The sequence below is a fragment of the Aquila chrysaetos genome, chromosome 4 (genome assembly GCF_900496995.4).
Source record: "Aquila chrysaetos chrysaetos chromosome 4, bAquChr1.4, whole genome shotgun sequence".
NCBI lineage: Eukaryota > Metazoa > Chordata > Aves > Accipitriformes > Accipitridae > Aquila > Aquila chrysaetos.
This window is the reverse complement of record NC_044007.1, coordinates 38241576-38259394: the sequence shown is the minus strand read 5'-3', so window position 1 is coordinate 38259394 and position 17819 is coordinate 38241576. Positions and strand designations below refer to the sequence as shown.

At 40.8% G+C, this 17819-nt stretch overlaps 2 protein-coding genes and 1 long non-coding RNA gene across 15 annotated transcripts; 1 reads left to right on the top strand and 2 right to left on the bottom strand.

Moving 5' to 3' along the window:
• Positions 1-386: 386 nt before the first annotated feature.
• LOC115340636 (translation initiation factor IF-2-like) lies at positions 387-4495 on the bottom strand. Of its 2 annotated transcripts, XM_030012538.2 has the most exons (3): positions 4354-4495; positions 1404-1578; positions 387-1266 (listed from the first exon to the last, which is right to left on the bottom strand). In XM_030012538.2, the coding sequence occupies exons 2-3, from the start codon at positions 1431-1433 to the stop codon at positions 766-768; spliced, it is 531 nt and encodes a 176-aa protein (XP_029868398.1). In that variant the 5' UTR covers positions 1434-1578; positions 4354-4495; the 3' UTR covers positions 387-765. The 2 variants fall into 2 exon arrangements, 1 of the variants encoding a protein (XP_029868398.1); XR_003923112.2 differs by lacking the exons at positions 387-1266; positions 1404-1578 and adding an exon at positions 3742-4256.
• MCMDC2 (minichromosome maintenance domain containing 2) lies at positions 1512-12199 on the top strand. 2 transcript variants are annotated; one of them, XM_030012540.2, is made up of 14 exons: positions 1512-2807; positions 2901-3031; positions 3128-3187; positions 3517-3712; positions 4692-4814; positions 4990-5101; positions 6302-6462; positions 6963-7194; positions 8935-9140; positions 9460-9626; positions 10033-10209; positions 10747-10889; positions 11429-11538; positions 12033-12199. In XM_030012540.2, the coding sequence occupies exons 1-14, from the start codon at positions 2708-2710 to the stop codon at positions 12197-12199; spliced, it is 2085 nt and encodes a 694-aa protein (XP_029868400.1). In that variant the 5' UTR covers positions 1512-2707. The 2 variants fall into 2 exon arrangements, 1 of the variants encoding a protein (XP_029868400.1); XR_003923113.2 differs by lacking the exons at positions 3517-3712; positions 4990-5101; positions 6302-6462; ... (5 more) ...; positions 11429-11538; positions 12033-12199 and having other exon boundaries at positions 1512-3187; positions 4692-4729.
• Positions 4947-16791, bottom strand: LOC121233272. 11 transcript variants are annotated; one of them, XR_005932288.1, is made up of 5 exons: positions 15086-16131; positions 14146-14244; positions 13461-13614; positions 12713-12783; positions 11866-12097 (listed from the first exon to the last, which is right to left on the bottom strand). It is a non-coding gene; the product is annotated as an uncharacterized LOC121233272 (long non-coding RNA). The 11 variants fall into 11 exon arrangements; XR_005932296.1 differs by lacking the exons at positions 11866-12097; positions 12713-12783; positions 13461-13614 and adding exons at positions 4947-6205; positions 8985-9152; XR_005932292.1 differs by lacking the exon at positions 12713-12783.
• Between the last annotated feature and the right edge of the window lie 1028 nt (positions 16792-17819).

The following is a 17819-nucleotide window of genomic DNA, read 5'->3' as shown; positions in this document are numbered from 1 at the left end:
TTTTCGAAGTAAGATGGCATGGTTCAGAGTGTAGTAGTCCCTTCACCCAGCGCTGAGCTGGAAAGTGAAATCTGAAGCACTAGTTGTGGTAAAGCCTAGATGGGAGATAGTGGAAGAACCTACACAGGAACCACCTGTGGTACTCCCTTCCTGTTTTGGCAGATACATAATAAAGGGAGGTAAAATCTGTCATTTTGTGACTAATGCAGGGGTTTTCGCCTGTCCGTAGTGAAAGGAGATTGTTCCTCCCCTTCCGGAGAGGTTCATCCGAACCCTGTGAGGAGTAGGACGCCTCTCCTGGTGCTGTGGAAGCAAAGGAACAGTGCTGCCTTTGTGCTCCTTGGTCTTTTGGCCTGGGAGGAGAGTGAGACGCACAACAAGAGGGACTGACTGAAATGCATGGCAGTTGTATTTCAGTCCATGTTTTTACAACAGAAAAAGAGAGTTTAGAGGTGCTGTCCTGGGAGGTAAGCTTGCAGACAGCTGGCATGCTAAAGGCAGCAGTTAAATCTGCAATATTTATTCATGAAAGAGCACAAATGGTTTTACAAATATGTCCTCTTTTACTACTTGTTACGCTGCCTGTACATGACCCTTTTCTAGTGACCTGCCTAGGACTGTGGCCACAGTAAAGGCAGTGCACCCCACAGTAGCTCCGTGCTTAGCGGGGCAGTCATGAAGAGGCAGTGGCTGATGTGCTTGTGCGGCTGTCGGTAATGGGTGGGGTTGGGGTTTTTCTTTACTCCCGGGGAAAAAGGAGCGGGTTTAGCGCTGGTGCTGCCCTTCAGGGGCCTGGTAATGGCGTCCCTGAGAGGCTGAGCCCGCTGGGGCAGGCGGCTGCCGGGCGGAGGGGAGCTGTGGCGCCTTTCCCGCCCGGGCCGGGCCGCGCCGCGGGCTAACAGCTGTCCCCGAGCCCGCCAGAGGGCCGTGGCGGGCGCCGGCTGAGGGGCTGAGGGAGCGGACCGGTAGCCCCGTCCTGCGGCTGGCGAGCCCCTCGCTGCCGCCTCGTAACTGGTCCCGTTCATCTCTCCTGCGGGCACACCAGGGTCCTCGTGGGGTAGAAGGTGTCACGGCCCCTCTCCCCGCTGTGGCGTGGGCAGCCTGGTCGCCCTCGCTGCCCATGGCTGCCGACACAGCAGTGTTGAAGAGGGGGGCATAGGAAGCCTGGAGAATATTTTGAGGACAGCGCCGGTGGGGTTTGTGAGGAAGGGGTGCTGATGGCAGGAGCTTGAAGCCCGGGGGTGGCTTTGGGCATCGTGCAGTGTCAGACGCTGGAGTGCAGCTGAGTGGGGTTAGCTGTCTGGGGGGGGGGCACTGATGAACGCAGTCACCCTGGTAGTGGGACTGGTCAGACTTTTATTTTTTCGAAGCTTAGGCGATGACAGTGTTTAGTGCACAGTGACCTGGGCCATAGCTTGGTCCTTCCTAGTCATGTTTGGTGTCCTTTCCTTCTAGCCAGGGGAACGCGGGGACCAGGGAGATGGGGGTGGGAGGGGGGGGGGTGTGTTTCTCTCACCCCTTCTTGCTGAAGATTTCAAGGGATGGAGCAGTAATCGTGGAGGAGTAATCTGAAAGAAACTGGGAAAAAAAAAAATCCATACTATAAATTCACTTTCAACTTGAACTTAAAATTTGATACTTCAGGCCACTAACCACCACTACCAGCCCATGGCGTACAGTTCTCACATGACAGGGTTTACACTGCTGCCACACTAGTGTTGCGCTGGTATCCAGTTACTCCTCTTTCAGATGTTGATCTGTTTGTCCTCCCAAACCCAGTTCTGTGAACTCCTACAGGGGTCTTTCATATATAAGCTTTGCTTCCTTGTCAGCCCAATAATTCTGTGTCTTGTCCTTTACTAGGTAGCTAAGTCTATTTTTGAAGATTTAAGTGGTGTTTCATATTGGTCACCTACAGAGAGGACAAAGGACACTTTATAGAAGAAAATCTGTAAGACAGGAAAACAGATATGTATATACAAAATACCATATTTTGGCCTTAGTAATTCTTCCTCTAAATTCAGCAAAGTAGTGCTTCATGGTATGAGATTTTACTTAAAAAAAAAAAAAAAAAAAAGCACAGATGTGGATAAATACACAATGAAAACAGCACTGAAGAGCACCATCAGCCTCCAAACCAAAACTGTAGTTGTGAAAGTTTTGTCTTCTGTGTACTTGGATGGAAATAAGTGTTTGCAAAATCAACACCTTAAGTGGGTACTACAGGAGGTAACAGCAGAGCAGGAAAGTCAGACTGAAAAAAATGGAAAAGATGTTGCCCAGTTTTACACTTTTAACAGCTATGACAGACTTCTCAGATAAGAGAGATATTAAAGTTTTGCTTTTGCTAGGCTGATGATACCTATAAAATACATAGAGGAGGTTAAATTAAATGCAAGCTCTAATTTCATGGGTTAGGGAATTGGTCAGTGAAATAATTCACTGAGAAAACACTAGAGCATTCTTCAGGAATATACTTTGGGAATGTAGTATGCTTCAGTCATTGGAAAGAACTTCCCATTGAATGGTGGTATTTTAAAAATCCTTAAAGAATTGCATAGCTTGAAAAAGAGACTATTTATTTTAATTTTGTATGGCTTTGTTAATATATACCTTTATTATTATCGTGGCATGGCCAGTTCTAATGTAATTTCTTCACAGCTTATTCCAACATTTTGATAAAGAGTGCAAAGATCTTTTTTGGAAGATGCATCGTGAAATACAAAAAATGAGGGAAATTGCCCTTGTTTACCTTGACAGAAGTGGTGGCCTTCAGAAATTCGTGCATGATTGCAAAAAATATAATGGTATTACTCACTCAATAGCTATTCTGTTAAATGGATATGTAATGTTACACAAATCTCTGTGATTTTTATTTAAGGTGCTTTTTGCTCCTACAGACTCAAAACAAAGTTACGCTGTTTATCGTTTCGTTATTTCAATAAATCCTTCTGATATTGCTGAATTAGATGCAACTCTTGGAAACTACATTCTTCATAATCCCATACAAGCTGCACAGATTTTTCAAACAGTAAGTATATATTTATAGACAAGAGTAGACAAAAGTACATCTTCTGTATTTTAACTAGATTTTCCTTTTTAAACTGAAGCTATTTTTCAATCGCAGGTGTGTTTCATAGCTATTAAGACATTATCATTAATTGAACAATTGCAGACAGAGGCCCAAGTGAGTCTGAATTGTTTTCCTCCATTTAGGTCTTAAATCTTTTAAGTATGGTGAAGTATTAACAAATATTAATTTTGTATTAACTTTCCAGTTTTCATTTTCCCTTTGGTTGTAGTATTACTTGTAATTTAAAACAGCTGGAAGTCCCAACCATATTGCAAGAATTTTGAGATAATTAATATGAAACCTAATTATTCTTACACTTCATGGGTTTCTGAACTTTTTTTTCTAATAGCTATATATCACATTGTGTGTTTTTCCATCTAAGTAAAGCAGTTTTAAGTAAAAAAATATTTTTACGGTATTAATGTAATTGTGTCTCTTCTTAGATTAGTATACTGCTGAAACCAACACATTTGCCACCTTTACCAAGTTATGTTCTGAGTCTTTCTGCATTTCCCTTTAATTATACATCTCAAAGATTTTATATGTCTGAAGGAATAGCGATTGCAATGGGAACTGTAACAAAATATACACAAGGAGCAAGATTTCTTTGTACTGAGGAAACCTGTCCATTTTCTGAAGGTAGTTGAAAAAAAAAAAGAGAGCAGTACTATTTCAAAAGCTTTTTAATAAATCTGGTAACAGAGATTAAAAACCTAGCATGAAAAAGGCATTTTCCTATGCAGTCTTATTATGCAGACATTTTTGTAATGAGCACAGCATGATTTTTATTAATTGAAAGTAGTGGACCTTGCCAGTGGTTGCTCAGCATTATTAAATGTTTTGGGAGCATAGCTATGCCAGCAATCCATTTTCCTAATGCTGAAGACAGTTTATATGAGAAAAGATATGTCACCAATATATTTTAATAAATTATCTGAAAGAAAAAAGCTAAACTAGAATACTTTTTTTTTTTTCCCTCTTGGAAACTGTGTTTCTGTTTATATAAAAATACCACAGAACAGTATGCTTAAGTGACTGGCAAAAGCTTCTAGCATAGAAAAAGTTTGCTTTGATGAGTAGCTCACTTCTGTGGAACTACTCCTCTGAGTGATCTTACTGAAGCGCTTTTATTGTTGCAGGATTAGGCCTTAAGTACTTCTAAGCCTGTTTTGTTTGCTTCTTCCTGTAACAGAGACCATAAAATGATAAAAGAGAAGGGAAATCCCAAAGCTAGGAGACTGCAGAATAAATCATAGTGATGTCTTTATGAGGGCATGTACCTCTAAAAATGAATATCCATGTCCCATGTCATTTCCACGCCAGGCAGAAGCGGCAGTCGCTGCCTCCTGCTGCTCAGAAAGCCAGGCCAAGCTATCCTGCCTGGGAATGTGCAATAGGGAATTCTGCCATCTTGTGGTCGACTTATAATAAATTATACAGATCATTTTAGTGGAAACACAGTACATAAATGCATGCTCATCTGAAGAAACACATGATAAATTTGGAATTTCACTGTCCAGTATTTTTTAATCACTTCTGTTCTTAATGGGAAATTTAAAATGAGAGCCACGTCTTCATTTTAAATGTCTGGTAATTTTTTTTTTTTTTTTTTTTTAAGGATTTAGGTACATAAGAGTACATCTGCCTGGAGCTACAGAATCTGCCACAGTGAGGAATGATTTTGTGTGTAGTTTGTGTTCTTCACCACTGCAGGAAGACATTAAATTTAGAGTACTTGGTGGTAGGACCTATGTAGTTTTATTTTTAGATCTGTTACTTTCCTACTTCTGTTAAAAAAATAAGTAAACAAAATGGCTAGGAGGAAAAAGCCCCAAAATACACCAGTCATTTAAAAAAAAAACCAAAACTGTACTGTTTTCAAGAGAACTAACTTTTATTTGCCTTTATTTTGAAAGATAAACAAATAGTTGAAATGATTGATGCAAAAGTTCTTAATGCTTTGAAAGGATATTCCAATGATAAATCACATTTTAGGATTCAGACATTTACAGTTTTCTTGAGAGGTAAGCTGAGTTTTGGAGTTTTGTCAAAAATATTTTAGACTTGAACTGTAATAATCCCTTGCATTTTCCTTGTAAGTCCATTTCTCTGGATAAAATAGTAAAAGTCATAATTTATATTGCAGTTCTTTAACAAAACTGGGGGGGGGGATACATAAAATTAGCTAGGTGACTAAACAATATACACAGATGATTGAAGACTGCACATGGCAAAACTGTGGTGTTCACTTTTATACCTTCATTTAAATAAAATCCCCTTGCCAGCTCTGCAGTATCGCACTCGAACTGCAGCTTGTTTTTTTCGTCCTCGCTACTTCCTTTTGTTATACTGTTTTGTACAACTTCACGGGTCTTTAACATCCTTCCTCAATCTAGCTGTTTTCCGCATTCCATCAGGATTTTTGGCTTCTACTACCACTACCTTCCACTGCAAACATTAAATGATTTCTAATGTGAATATCCAACTAGAATCACAACTCACCAATATACTTCCATTAATTCTCTTAAGAAAAAACCCAAACCCTGCCCTTCCAAGTCTATGGAATTATATGGTTCACTTCTTGAAAACTAAATAGAAGAAACTACTACTACTACTGAAGTTATAAGAATGTATGGGTGAGATAGTGCATTGTGCATGAATTAAATTTCCCCTGGCTTCAGTGATCAGTGAGGTTAGATAGGGTATTGCAGCTGAGATGCATATTTGGTTGGACCTAACTCTCATTTTGAAAAAATAAATGTGATTTTTTTCTTTTTTTTTTTTTTTGTTTAAAGATGCACGGAAATACAAAGGTTCTCAAAGCTATTTTTGTCTTTTTGAAATCTGTTTAATTTGGATCTCCTTTTTATTGTGGTTTTTTTTTCTCTGACATTTTATAGGGCAGTAACTGACAATGGTGTCACCACAAGTTTGAGAGTGGAAATGTATATTTGCAAACAACTGTCAATTTTCTTTTCAATGCTGAAGGAAATCTATGATCTGTTTTCATTATCAGGAATCTACTTTTCCTCACCCCGTGTGCCTTCCTTACCTTTTGCATTAATTAATTAAATTGTATGCTTCATTTTATTCTAGTCCATTATGGTGAACCTGGCATCCAACTGTTGTTTTCTGCAATTAAATTGTAAAATCGAATTGTTCAGAATGTGAAGGAAGTTTTCTGACCATGTCTTTAAAACTGTTTTTTATGCTCTAACACATCTGCAGGTCCGTCCCCCCCCTTTTTTTTTTATTTCTAGATGAACTAGCCAATAAAATGAAAATAGGAAACCACTACAAGATTATAGGAATTCCAGCTTGTGTACGAAATGGCTTACAAGCTACAGCATGTATAGAAGTCAGTAGTGTACAGCTCTGTAAACCAAATGGTAAGAAAGTTCCATTAAAAATTGACTTTAAAAGTTGGAAAGCCTTCTAGAACAAAATCTTGAGAATTGGTAGAGTTTTCTATTATCTAGAGGCCAGATTACGAAACTACTCTGGACCTTTCCTCTTACAGTCTGAAATGTATGCTTATGGTTATTTGAGAATATCTTCTTCTGCCTACTTTCCATGCACTGGGAAACTACATAATTATTTACTGAAGTTCTTCAACTTCTCTTTCCAACTTCTATCCACTGGAAAGTATTTTGATACCATACATTAAATGAACCTGATATTTCAGTTTGTTATTCCTTTCTTATTCCATCAGTTTTAGCAGATCATGCCTTTTTAGCAGTAAAATTGTCAGATGTTTACATTCTCAATTTGTGCTTAATACATAAGCACATCTGTTCTAAGTTTTGTATCAAGACTAGAATGGTGATTTGTTCTAATATATCTGCATAGCTCTCTTATCGTTTGTTAACCTGTACTTTGTTTTCATTAGGTCCTTCTTTTGTCAGTGACAATTTTAAGTATCTGCTCTCACTGACTTCAAGTTCATGCTGGAGGTTTACTGCCATCCTTGCCAATATATTTGCTTCTCAAGTTGTTCCACCAGGCACTTACAATACTCTTAAACTCGCAATATTGCTGAGTCTAGTACAGACATGTGAAAAAGAAAATGCAGATTATCTGGATCTGTTGATTGTGACAAGCGACACACTAGTAATCGATAGGTAAAGAGATTTCATATTTTTCACATAAATTAGAATTAAAAACATGAATATTTTTAAAGATAATAGGATTGGTCTTACATGAAAAGATAGAGACTATATTTTAAAAGAATATACAAGGCTCCAACTTGGTAACAGTACCCAATTTCTATCCCTCAGACATTTTTACTTATTTCAAGTGATAAATCTGGATCAGAACTTCACTAATAATAAAACCCCTGAACACTCTCGTAATGATCTCAGTAAGATTTTAACACTAGCACTGTTTAGCAGACCTCAAACAAAATATTCTTCTAAAATCAAAACTAAAGACTGTCCCAGAAGCTGGTAATGATAAAAGCAAAGGGTTCTACTTTTCAAATCTTGTGTCACTTTAAGCCTTTTCATCACCACTTCCCAGCTATCAGCATTTTCAGTTAATAAGCAGTGTGTAAATACTTAGATTTTTATCACACTTTTTCATAAAAACTATACTGATAAGGTATCAAGTCATGTACATCTTTACACATAGGTCATAAATCCAGCTGTTGTTGCCTTTAACAAAATGTTTTCCTGTATTTATGCGTTTTATGTATTTACCCCTTCACACAACTACAAACTATTAACAGAATTTCACATACACTACAGAAAAGTACAATGTGCTCAGCTTTAAATTTACATTAATTTATACAAAATTACCTTCTCCTTCCCCAGCTCAAAACAGGGCTTCATTTTTATTTTTGAAAAAGATCTTTTGAAAGTGGCATGAATTTTATTTTCATGTGAGAGTTCTTCAACAAATTCATTACTATTTTTTATTGTGGAAAAAAATAATAATTTCAAAATTTACTGGTATAAATTAGTTCAAATTTGAAAAAAAAGTGAGCTGCAGGATTTTTTCCCCCCAGGTTAAGAGTAAGATTTCATAAGAGAAATCATAGGAGCTCAGAGTGTTTTAAGAATCAAAACACCTGATTAATACTGAAACAGTTACACACTGCAAGTCTTGGTCAGTACTGTCATTTGTACTGTCTTGCATGTGCACATAGTATTTTATTGTCAGTAGCCTGTCAAAGTAAGCATTTCCTACATCACATTTCTATTGGTATGATAGCCTATTCACTAATATTTATTAATTTTAATTAATAATTTTCTCCCAGTTATTAATAGTAGGATAAATCATGCTCTGACATCTTAGAATCCTTACGAGCCTTTGATTGTGGAACCAGACAGGCAATTTGCAACCTCTTTGTGCCAAGGAACATAGCACAGGGGATGAAAAAGAAATTCTATACCTGCTTTCTCAAAAAGAATTATGGGGGGAGGAGGGGGTTGGGTAGACTCCAGGCAGGCAGAGCTTGCAAGTTCCCAGTCTTTCCATTTTTTCCCAGATGGCCAGGATTACTAATCCTCTACACTTTTAAATCACTGGAACAGTTTCTCTAGAATAGGAATAGGAGTTAACAATATGGGGTTAAATTGTAAGACTTCTTTGACTTCCTAGGAATTACTTCTGTTGCAAACCATTATTTGCCTCATGTTAAATCCCCAAGAAAAACAGTCCTGTTGGCGAGAAGGCTTGGATTTCTACCTTTGTATTCAAAGTTACTTTAAACATTTAGTTTTGACACTGGTTTTATTTTAAGTGGGGTTGAGTCAATGTATAAATACTGTTATAAATTATTAAGTATAGTATTAAGTTAAGTTTTGAAAAACTGAACAATAATTTAACAATTTATGACTGACAATTATTTAATCTTTTAGGCTTCTGAATTACAGCGTATGTCTTCTGCCTCGTGGCATACGACACCCACCTTCTAGTGAAATTTTTCCTTCTGTGTCCAAAGATAAACATGGAACTGGAACTGCTAGTATTCAAGCTTGCAGTGCTGTGCTGGCTAAGGGTGGTATCTGTTACATAGGAGACTTATCTTCATATAAAAAGGATAAACTTGAACTTCTACAGTCTGGTAATCTCACACCTACTAACAAATGAGGGGACAGAACAAAACAAACATGCAAATTCATGGCTAGGTTTGTTCCCCAGCTTATGGCCCTCAACTGCTGTGAAAATCTAGAAGCTATTTTTAATGAGTCTGTGTAAGAAATAAGGACAAAAAAAGTCCCATAAGCTTATATTTGCTACACAGGATACACTACAGAGATCCATTGATTGTGACAATTCAGTGAAATACATAATTGTGACTGGTTTCAGATAGTGTGTGTGGGACTAGAATTTATAGTTAAACTAGATCAATTACATAACTGATGTATTTTGTCCTATCGTAGCATTAGAAAGCAGAACAACAACAGTATTCATTCCTGGGAAGAAGTATGGAGAAGAGGCTGACCAACAAGTTACTATTTCAGTTCAGACCAATTTTTGGTCTTTTGTAGATGTGGATTCTTCCCCAAAGAAACATATACAAAAGGATAACTTTTTAATTGGACAGATGGTAAAGCACATGCCTTGTTATAACAGTAACTGTACTATAGCACTATTATGTTTATGGTTATTATAACACTATTGTGTTTATGGTTATTTCAACTTATATTGAAAACAATCAAATTTGTTACTATTATTTCCCCAAAAGTCACAACTTAAGTCACTTTAAATCAAGTATCTTCTAAAATGAGCTAGCTTTCCCAAAAGCAGGTATCCTTTATTTTATTCAGAATAGCTTGACAACTACTGTTGAAACAAAATTTTATGGCATATATTATAGGTAATTCATTAGATAATCTTGCAGGACTGAGTATATATGGATATTGAACATTTCAGACTGAAAAAACTGTGATGTTTCTACAAGTCAAAAGGCTGAAATAAAGTAATTGTTTTCTTTCTCTGTGTCTTCTCTTTAGGATGTGAGTTTGATTCCACCTAACCTTCTAGATGGTTTTGGGCTTTTGATACACAGTGAGTTTCCTTCATGCCAACTATCTTCTTCTCTTGTACATCATATCTTGGAAAAAGCCATTAATCCTGAAGTCATGCTGTACAAAGTCTCACAGCAGTTCAGAATGCAGGATTATGAGGAGGTAACAGATACTACCCAATAATTTAGAAATGCATTATATTTAGGAATATCATACTATTTCTGGAATCAGAAGGTTCTCTCCGCACTTTCTGATTACTTATTTTTAAACCTGTTAATACTAACTTTCTACCCTTTCCCCCCACCATATTCCCACTAGCACCAACAGGATCATTATAAAATTAGCTTCAGTTCTCAAAAGGGCCAGCATAAATTGTTTGATCTTGTTTCTGAAAAACATATTAGGTTAACATTCATATGAGAACAGATCTCCAATACCTACTTTTGACCAGAATAGTTTACCATCAGTAGTAAAAGTTAACATTCTATTCTAAATAAACTGTCAATATCTCTAGTATGATTCTGTTTCATATCTGAGATCTATCCTTATGCATAGCTGAATGGTGACAGCTGTCTTTATAAAAACTATTGGTGGAGTATATTGTCCAAACTATATTACTATGCCACTGGTATGTTAAAAGGTGTGAAAAATGTAAATTATTTTCCAATTAAATATTTAAAATTTATACCCTCTCTCTAGTTTATTTTCTTTGCTAGGAATCTTCATGTTGAACTGAGTTCAGAAGCAGAAAACCTCATTCAGGGCTACTATCTTGCAAGTCGCAGAGTGAGAAGAGATTCTTTTCATGGGTCAACATTATCACCATCTGCACTAAAAATTCTGTATGTCCTACCTTTCATAGTAAAGGAAATGCATCTACATTCCAAATAGAAATTCTGCCAACCTGCTCAAGAGCTTGTTAAATAAAAATCTAGACAAGACTCTCAAGTTTTGAAAAGTTCAAGTGTAAAGAATCTTATTTACCATTTATGAATACCATTTATTTTATATATTGATGCCAGGCAAAACCCCAGTGATTTAAGAAGCAATTATCACTATTAAAGCTGTCTAGAAAAACAAAAATGGGATTTAAATTACTACAGCTTTGTATTATGCAAGCAAAAAGAAGTATTAACAGTAGATAATATGCCAAGTTCCACTGCTTTCATAGCCCAAGGAAGTCATGCATAATAGTATGTACTTTGTGAGTGACAAATGTAACTGCACAGTATTTGTGAGAAGCTTACACAGCTGAAGTATGGAAAAAAAACCAGTCCAGAGTTAACTTTTGATTTACAGAAGTGCTTGAAACAGGGCAATACATACTGCATTCATGTCTGCAATATTTTTCATTTCTGACATGCTTACATTAATCTCTTAGGATTTCACTGTCTAAGGCTCATACTAAACTAAGTTTAAGAAAGAAAGTACTTGAGGAAGATGCATTGATCGCCATCTTGTTACTTGAATCATCTCTTACTCTAAAACACGGTAAATAATGCAACTGTCTTTAGTCTTGGGTACATCATTTTCACATTTTGAGAGTCTGAAAAAAGTTTGTATCAATTGATCGCAGTAATAGTTAGTTCATTTCAAATGAAAGTCCAGAATTTCCACTGTTGAAGACTGATATCAGAAAAGTCTTTCAGTTGACTTTTCCATAAAGAGTCTCAGTGCTGTATGTAAACAATGAGGCCCCAGGCCAGCACCAAGCCTCTGTCCTTTTTGCTGGCTTATTTGAGGCATTGCTCCTCTAACATTCGTCCAGGTTAAACTAAAGAGACAGGTTTACCCCCCTCAGGAAACAAAAGACATGGGTTGGGTTTTTTGTTTATCTAGCATCACAGTCACATTTGTTCATACAAAGATTTGTGACACACAAGATTGCATTACTAAGTAATCTGTCACAGCTTTTTTTTTTTTTCCTTCAAAGTCCTGGCAAGTTTGAGTCTTTTAGCATAAATCTTGATTTCTTCTTTGCTTAGGCAAGTCTGCATTATGCATAGCACCAAATCCTGTATTTCCATTTGACCTCAGTGATGAAAACTCCCTGCAACAGAGAGATAGTTACCTCATGCAATGTCACGATCAACTGCTGAAGTTTATTGGTGCATATGGCCCAGGAATTCACATTAACACTAATGAAGAGTGAAAACTCCACTCTGTAAGTAAAGCCTGAAGCTTTATCTTTGAGAGGCTGCAGTTAGAAATATACAACTAATAAAGACTTTAGTATTTTTGTAAGACAGTTCAGTGCTATTTTGCTAAGGAATAAAGCATAGCTGACAAGATTTAATTACAACTTTTTTGACAGCGTTGTTTGAAGGCAGGAGTGATATCTTTATCCTGGGAGGCCATGGCTTCAGAATAAAGCCACAACCTGAACTTTTCTTCCTGGCTCCCACTGTTCATCCACAGTTAAGTGAGGAGTAAAGCAGGGTTTTTAATAAGATTACAACTAACAATTAAACCAGGAGTTTAGGATCTCATGTTTAATTTCAACTGTGAACTCTGCAGTTTTTCTTGTTGCTTCTTTTCAAATGTATCACCCAATGAAGGGTAAGTAGTTTTAAGTACATTAAAACTCTATTTTCCTAGTGTAAGCCAACTTTCTTAAATTACTCATGCTCTATAAATTTTAAAATCTATAGAAGTATCGCCATACTGTTTGATGTTCTGTGTCTTAGTTTTACATTACAGCAACATTAGACCAGGATGCCAGTGTGCTCCTGCAATCTGAAAAAAACCAATTTCCACATTACTTTATATAGACTGCAGGGCATAGTAGAACCCTACAGGGAAGTGGAAAAAAAAAAAATTAGACAACCTGGTAGGTAGGCAGCTCAATGAGTTCAACTCTACCTCACTGCAAAAACAAGTGTAAAGAATGGTGTGGTAGAAGATGAGGTGTCTGAGATACAATATGCTTCTCTAACTACAAACTTCCCTGTATTTTTGTCTTCCTAGTAAGGATATAGCAGTAGACATAATACTGACCAAGTTTTATATCCAAGAGGTCCATGTTAAAAAAAAAAAGCAGCAGAAAAATTGTACAGGCTTCCTGTCAACACTGGACAAGCTGAATACCAAAGGCTTGGTGTGACTCCTACCCAGGATGTCATTCAGCAGGATTGTGGTGCTACTGCTCACATAGCCTCAACAAAAAACTACAGTCACTGAAAACAGAAATCCAACATTTTATTCATACACACATTGCCTTCGAGATAAGCAGAAAAGCTGCCACAACTAACACTTTAAACACTCCCATTTAGACAAGATAACACAAGTTTCCCTAGGTGTTTTAACCCCTGATTTATTCAATTTTGGTCAATTTATTTGGTACATTTAAATAGTCATACTAAGTTCTAAGAATGTCCACAATGCCACTTCCCTTTCTAGAGGGACACTCTCACCTGAACCTCACTTGAGGATTATTCACACATTTTCACTAAACAGCTACTCCCATGCCTTACTGTTGAATCAAGCAGTATTTTTGAGGAGCAGGAAGGGCCATGAAAGCATTTCCAAGTGCATTAGAACTCCACATTTCAGGCTGCTGTTTTCAAGCTAACAAAACAAAACAGGCTATCAAAATAAGTCAGTTTTTTGTATCCTTATCAATCTTACACAAAGTTATTAACTTTACTGGCATTTCAGATTCAAAGATACACATCAAAAACCAGTCAGATGGGTAAACGGCAAAGATTTCATCATTATGCCAGAAAAACAACTTATAGAATAGACCTAAATAGAATTCCTTTATAAATCACTATTTTTGACAAGCCATATTAAAGAATGCATATCCTTAGAAAAAAAATTTCTGCAAAAAGAGCACAACTTTTTATCCTTACCTCTCCCCAGTTTCTCCTGTGATGTTATAAGCAAAAATTAAAAGACTAGTAGCAGTACCACAAGTAAAGGACAGCAAAGCCAGTCAGTAGTCCAAAAGTGTCCGTGACTAACAGGCCACACTTCAGCTGATATAAGCCAGCACAGGTCCAGACAGCAGCAAGCATGGCCAGTACAGGCCTTCACCAGCTAGCCATACAGCTTACTGGAGCCCAAGTACTGTAGTATCACAGTAAAAAAACAACTTACCTTCTTAAACACCCACACTTCCATGGAGGCTACTGTTGGCTGTGTGTGCATACACAAGCCTCGAAGACAGTGGACAAGGTAATTTGATCTCAATTGCACCTTTAAAATAATAAATAAAATCAGAAACAATGGTAGCAAATCAAACTGGAAAAATCCTACTAATTAGCTGGCACATCAGATACGACATTGCTCATCACAAATTTCAGTTGGGTAAACGGCAAAGAGTCATCATCATTATGCCAGCAAACAGTTTCCTGCCTGGGGCAAGACTGGTGTAATTTTTTCCAGGTATCAAAAACAGGGGATTTGTTAAGTTTGTCTCAAGATATGCACTCCCATAAATTGCAGCAGAACCTTGTTTTTAACTGTTAAGCACAGAGTGGATGCACCATAGCCAGGAACAAGAGAAAAAAGCTCTCTCTGGGCACAAAAATGCAGGTCCCTCCCTGTCATTACCTTCAAGCCCCAGATGCCAAGTATCTTTCTAGAGGCAAAAAGTTCACTGCCAGTTGCCCTTCCCTTTGGAATATATTCCAACAGACTGATACAGTTAAGTGCCAGCAGGGATGGAGATTTGAACACACTGTTCTTTGCTTTAGTCTGTCACTTGCAACTAGCATCTGTTATTCTTCAAAGCAGAAGTCTTGTTTCTCTCCCCAGTTAAAAAATAGATTTGCTGATGCTATTACAAACCTCTCCCCTCTGATCCCTTCAGGATTCCTGGATTGCACCTGCTTTGTTCTGGGGAGCAGGTCCTAGAGGTTTTATAGCTGTCGTAATGCCTTTTGTTGAAATTTCAACCTCCTAACCCTACATGCAGCCATATTCCTCCTTGTTCTATTGGTAAGAGAATTTACAAGCCATAAAACAGCTTCAGAACTCTAGATCTAGATTTCAGGAGGCTTTCTCAACATTTTTAAGTACAGTAAGAAATAATTACTTCTGTAGCTCCAGGATTCACGTGACATCTTTCTGCTTGCATGGTAACAGTGTGGCAGAGTCCAGATTGAAGATTCCCAAAGCCAGTAACAAACTCATCTCTTAACTTCACTTGCTGCCTAAAAGGAGCAAACAAAAGGAGATAAAAGCTGTTTGATTCAGAGAACTCCACTGCTGAGCCAGCAGCAGAAAGCATTAGCACTTCCTTGGGGAAAGCCAGCCAGTCAAAGAAGCACCAGCGTTCTGGGCAACCTCGCCGCTGGTTTTATCATTACCTGGGGAGAAAGCTAGAGACAGCATCAGCCAGGATCAAGGTTAAACAGAGGTGTGACCATTTTACCTAAAGCAAGTTCCCATACAAAGAATGACTGATTGCAGGGCTATTATGCTGCTCCTAACAAACTGGGGAGAGGAGTACCCCAGCAGGGTACAGCCTTTAACCCCAGCTCATGTGCCGCGCTCTGGGGAACCTACTGACACGCTTTCCTATCGGTGGAATCGAGGTCAGCACTGGCGCTACGTCCTGGCAGGAGAGCATGACCGCTGAGACCCCAGGGTCCTGCCCCTGCCAGAACCCAGCATTCTGGATCCCTGTTTACAACCCAAAAAGGGCATGGCCAGGGTCACCATACAACACTTGCCCGATTCCCCAAAGGAAAAAAAGGTAATTTATCTTTAGAATTAGGACACGCGTTTGCTGATTAAAATGATTTATCGGCAAAACAAAGTCTCTTTGGATATCCCATCTGTCATCCCTTTGAAGACTCGATGAACTGAGGACATAACTCAGAGTAACCACCATGGCCTGCCGGTGGAGCGGCACATACTAACGAGGTCCCTCCGAGCCTCGGCAGGCGTACGCAGCTCCCCGGGAAGCCGGCGTGGCGAGCGGGCCTCAGCTTGAGCACGCAGCCGCAGCGCCCGCCCGCAGCACAACGCCGCGCAGCCGGCACAACGGTGCAGCGACATCAGCGCGACCGTCCCAGTGACGGCTTGCGCGGTTTAGAAAACGGCGCCACAAGCCATCCCTTCAGTTCTCGAGATTACACTCACTGTTTTCAGAGCTGGATTTCTTACGTCAAACAGCAGGGGCTCTTTCTAATTCCTCCGGGAAGGAAAAATTAAGACACCACTCCTGCCGAGCGGAAGAGCTGCCCCAAGGCGGCAGCAAGCCAGACGCCGGCCGGGTGGTTCGGTCGCTCCTGACGCCCCCGGGGAAGCGAAGCCGGACGCTGCTGCCGCCGCCGGAGGGTCCGCACGGCCGCCCCGCCCCGGCGGGATTAGACCGGGCGGCCCAAGCTACCGCTCCGATACCGGAGTACCCGCGGCGCGGACGGGACAGCTCGCAAGCCACGGGGTTACCATGCGCCGGCAGCCCCCGCCACCGGGCCGGCCCGGGCGGCGCAGTACCCGCGGCACCGCGCGCACGGCCAGCCGGCCCCGCCGCCAGACGCTGCCGGGGCCGCGCGGGCGGGTCCCGCGGCACGTCCGCCTGAACCGCCGCCGCCGCCCCCCCACCCCACGCACCCACCTCCCGAAACCCGGGCGGGGCGCGGCCGCTCGGTACCCTGGGGCGGCCGCTGCGGTGCGGTGCCGCCCCGCCCCCCTCCTCAGGGCCGCAGGGCGCACGGAAGGAGCGAGCTCGGGGCGGGAATCCCGTTAAATAGGCCGCGCGCCAGGGGCGGGGCAGGCGCGCGGCACCGCGGCGCTTTCCGGAAAGGCGGTGTCTGCCGAGACGGTGGGCGAGGCTGCGTGCGCATGCGCAGGCTGGGAGGCCGGTGCCGGTGCCGGTGCCGGTGCCGGTGCCGGTGCCGAGGAGGGGCTGCGGCGGCCGCCCTGGCTGTGTCTTCGCAGCCCCCCGGGCCGCACGGGCCTCCCTGCGGCCGGGCTTCCCGCCCTCAGGGCCGCGGCAGCCGCGCTCGTCCCCGGCCTTGGGAGCCTTGAGGGGCGGCCCGGTCCGGCCCGGCCCGGTCCGGTCCGGTTGGGCCGGCAGCCGCGGAAATCCTTTAAGAGCCGCTGTAACGGTGCTTTCGCGGGCATCTGGGCAGCGTTTTCAGCCTGAAAACGCTTCCGTTCTCACTGAACAGTCGGTGTTCCGGCAGTCAAAGCCATGGAAAATTCGCCTCGTGGGTGTTGTCGTTCCCGAGTTCACAGAAGCACAGTGAGTGCTCCGTCCTAAAGGTCCCCGAGGGAAAAGGGAGTGATTGGCAGGGTACGTGTCAAGAGAAAGCAATATACGGCCGCAGGGCGCGGTGTTGTAGTCGGAGCTGTGCGTGTGAGGAGAAAAAGACGAGCGTGCACCAGGCTTTGCATGGGCGGGTGACCTGCTGTGGCCGCGTGTTTGCCGGTCCCATCCCTCTGAAGGAAAAGCTCGGATGACGACAACAGGTTTTCTAAGATCTTTTAAGTTACTCCGTGAAAAACGGTTCCTTTTGATAGCAATGTGTGAACACTAGAATTTTATTCCTAAACGCATGCGTATTTCCAGTGCCAAATGCCAAACTGTTACATTTCAGTATACAAGGATACAAACTGTTCCTATGAAATGCAACATTCGATCCAAATACCGGGTTTGAAGCAAACAGGTTCAGAGGATCTTTTTGATCCCGGTGTGAATTTCTGGATGACAAGAGCTCTTGCACTTGTCAAAGGAAGTGGGTTGCCTAACCTGGTGTCTTGGTTCTGGAAGAAAAGGCATAAAAATTTGCAGCTGATGCAGAATAATGTGTCTCGAG

What these genes read in the sequence shown, in the direction of transcription:
- LOC115340636 (XM_030012538.2), bottom strand. Translation starts at nt 1,433, where the DNA reads ATGACTAGGAAGGACCAAGCTATGGCCCAG. An exon ending in AGGACCAAGCTATGGCCCAG is followed by an intron (nt 1,267 to 1,403) that starts GTCACTGTGCAC and finishes ACTCCAGCGTCT; the next exon opens with GACACTGCACGATGCCCAAA.
- MCMDC2 (XM_030012540.2), top strand. Translation starts at nt 2,708, where the DNA reads ATGCATCGTGAAATACAAAAAATGAGGGAAATTGCCCTTGTTTACCTT. An exon ending in AATTGCAGACAGAGGCCCAA is followed by an intron (nt 3,188 to 3,516) that starts GTGAGTCTGAAT and finishes GTCTCTTCTTAG; the next exon opens with ATTAGTATACTGCTGAAACC. An exon ending in GAATGCAGGATTATGAGGAG is followed by an intron (nt 10,210 to 10,746) that starts GTAACAGATACT and finishes CCCTCTCTCTAG; the next exon opens with TTTATTTTCTTTGCTAGGAA.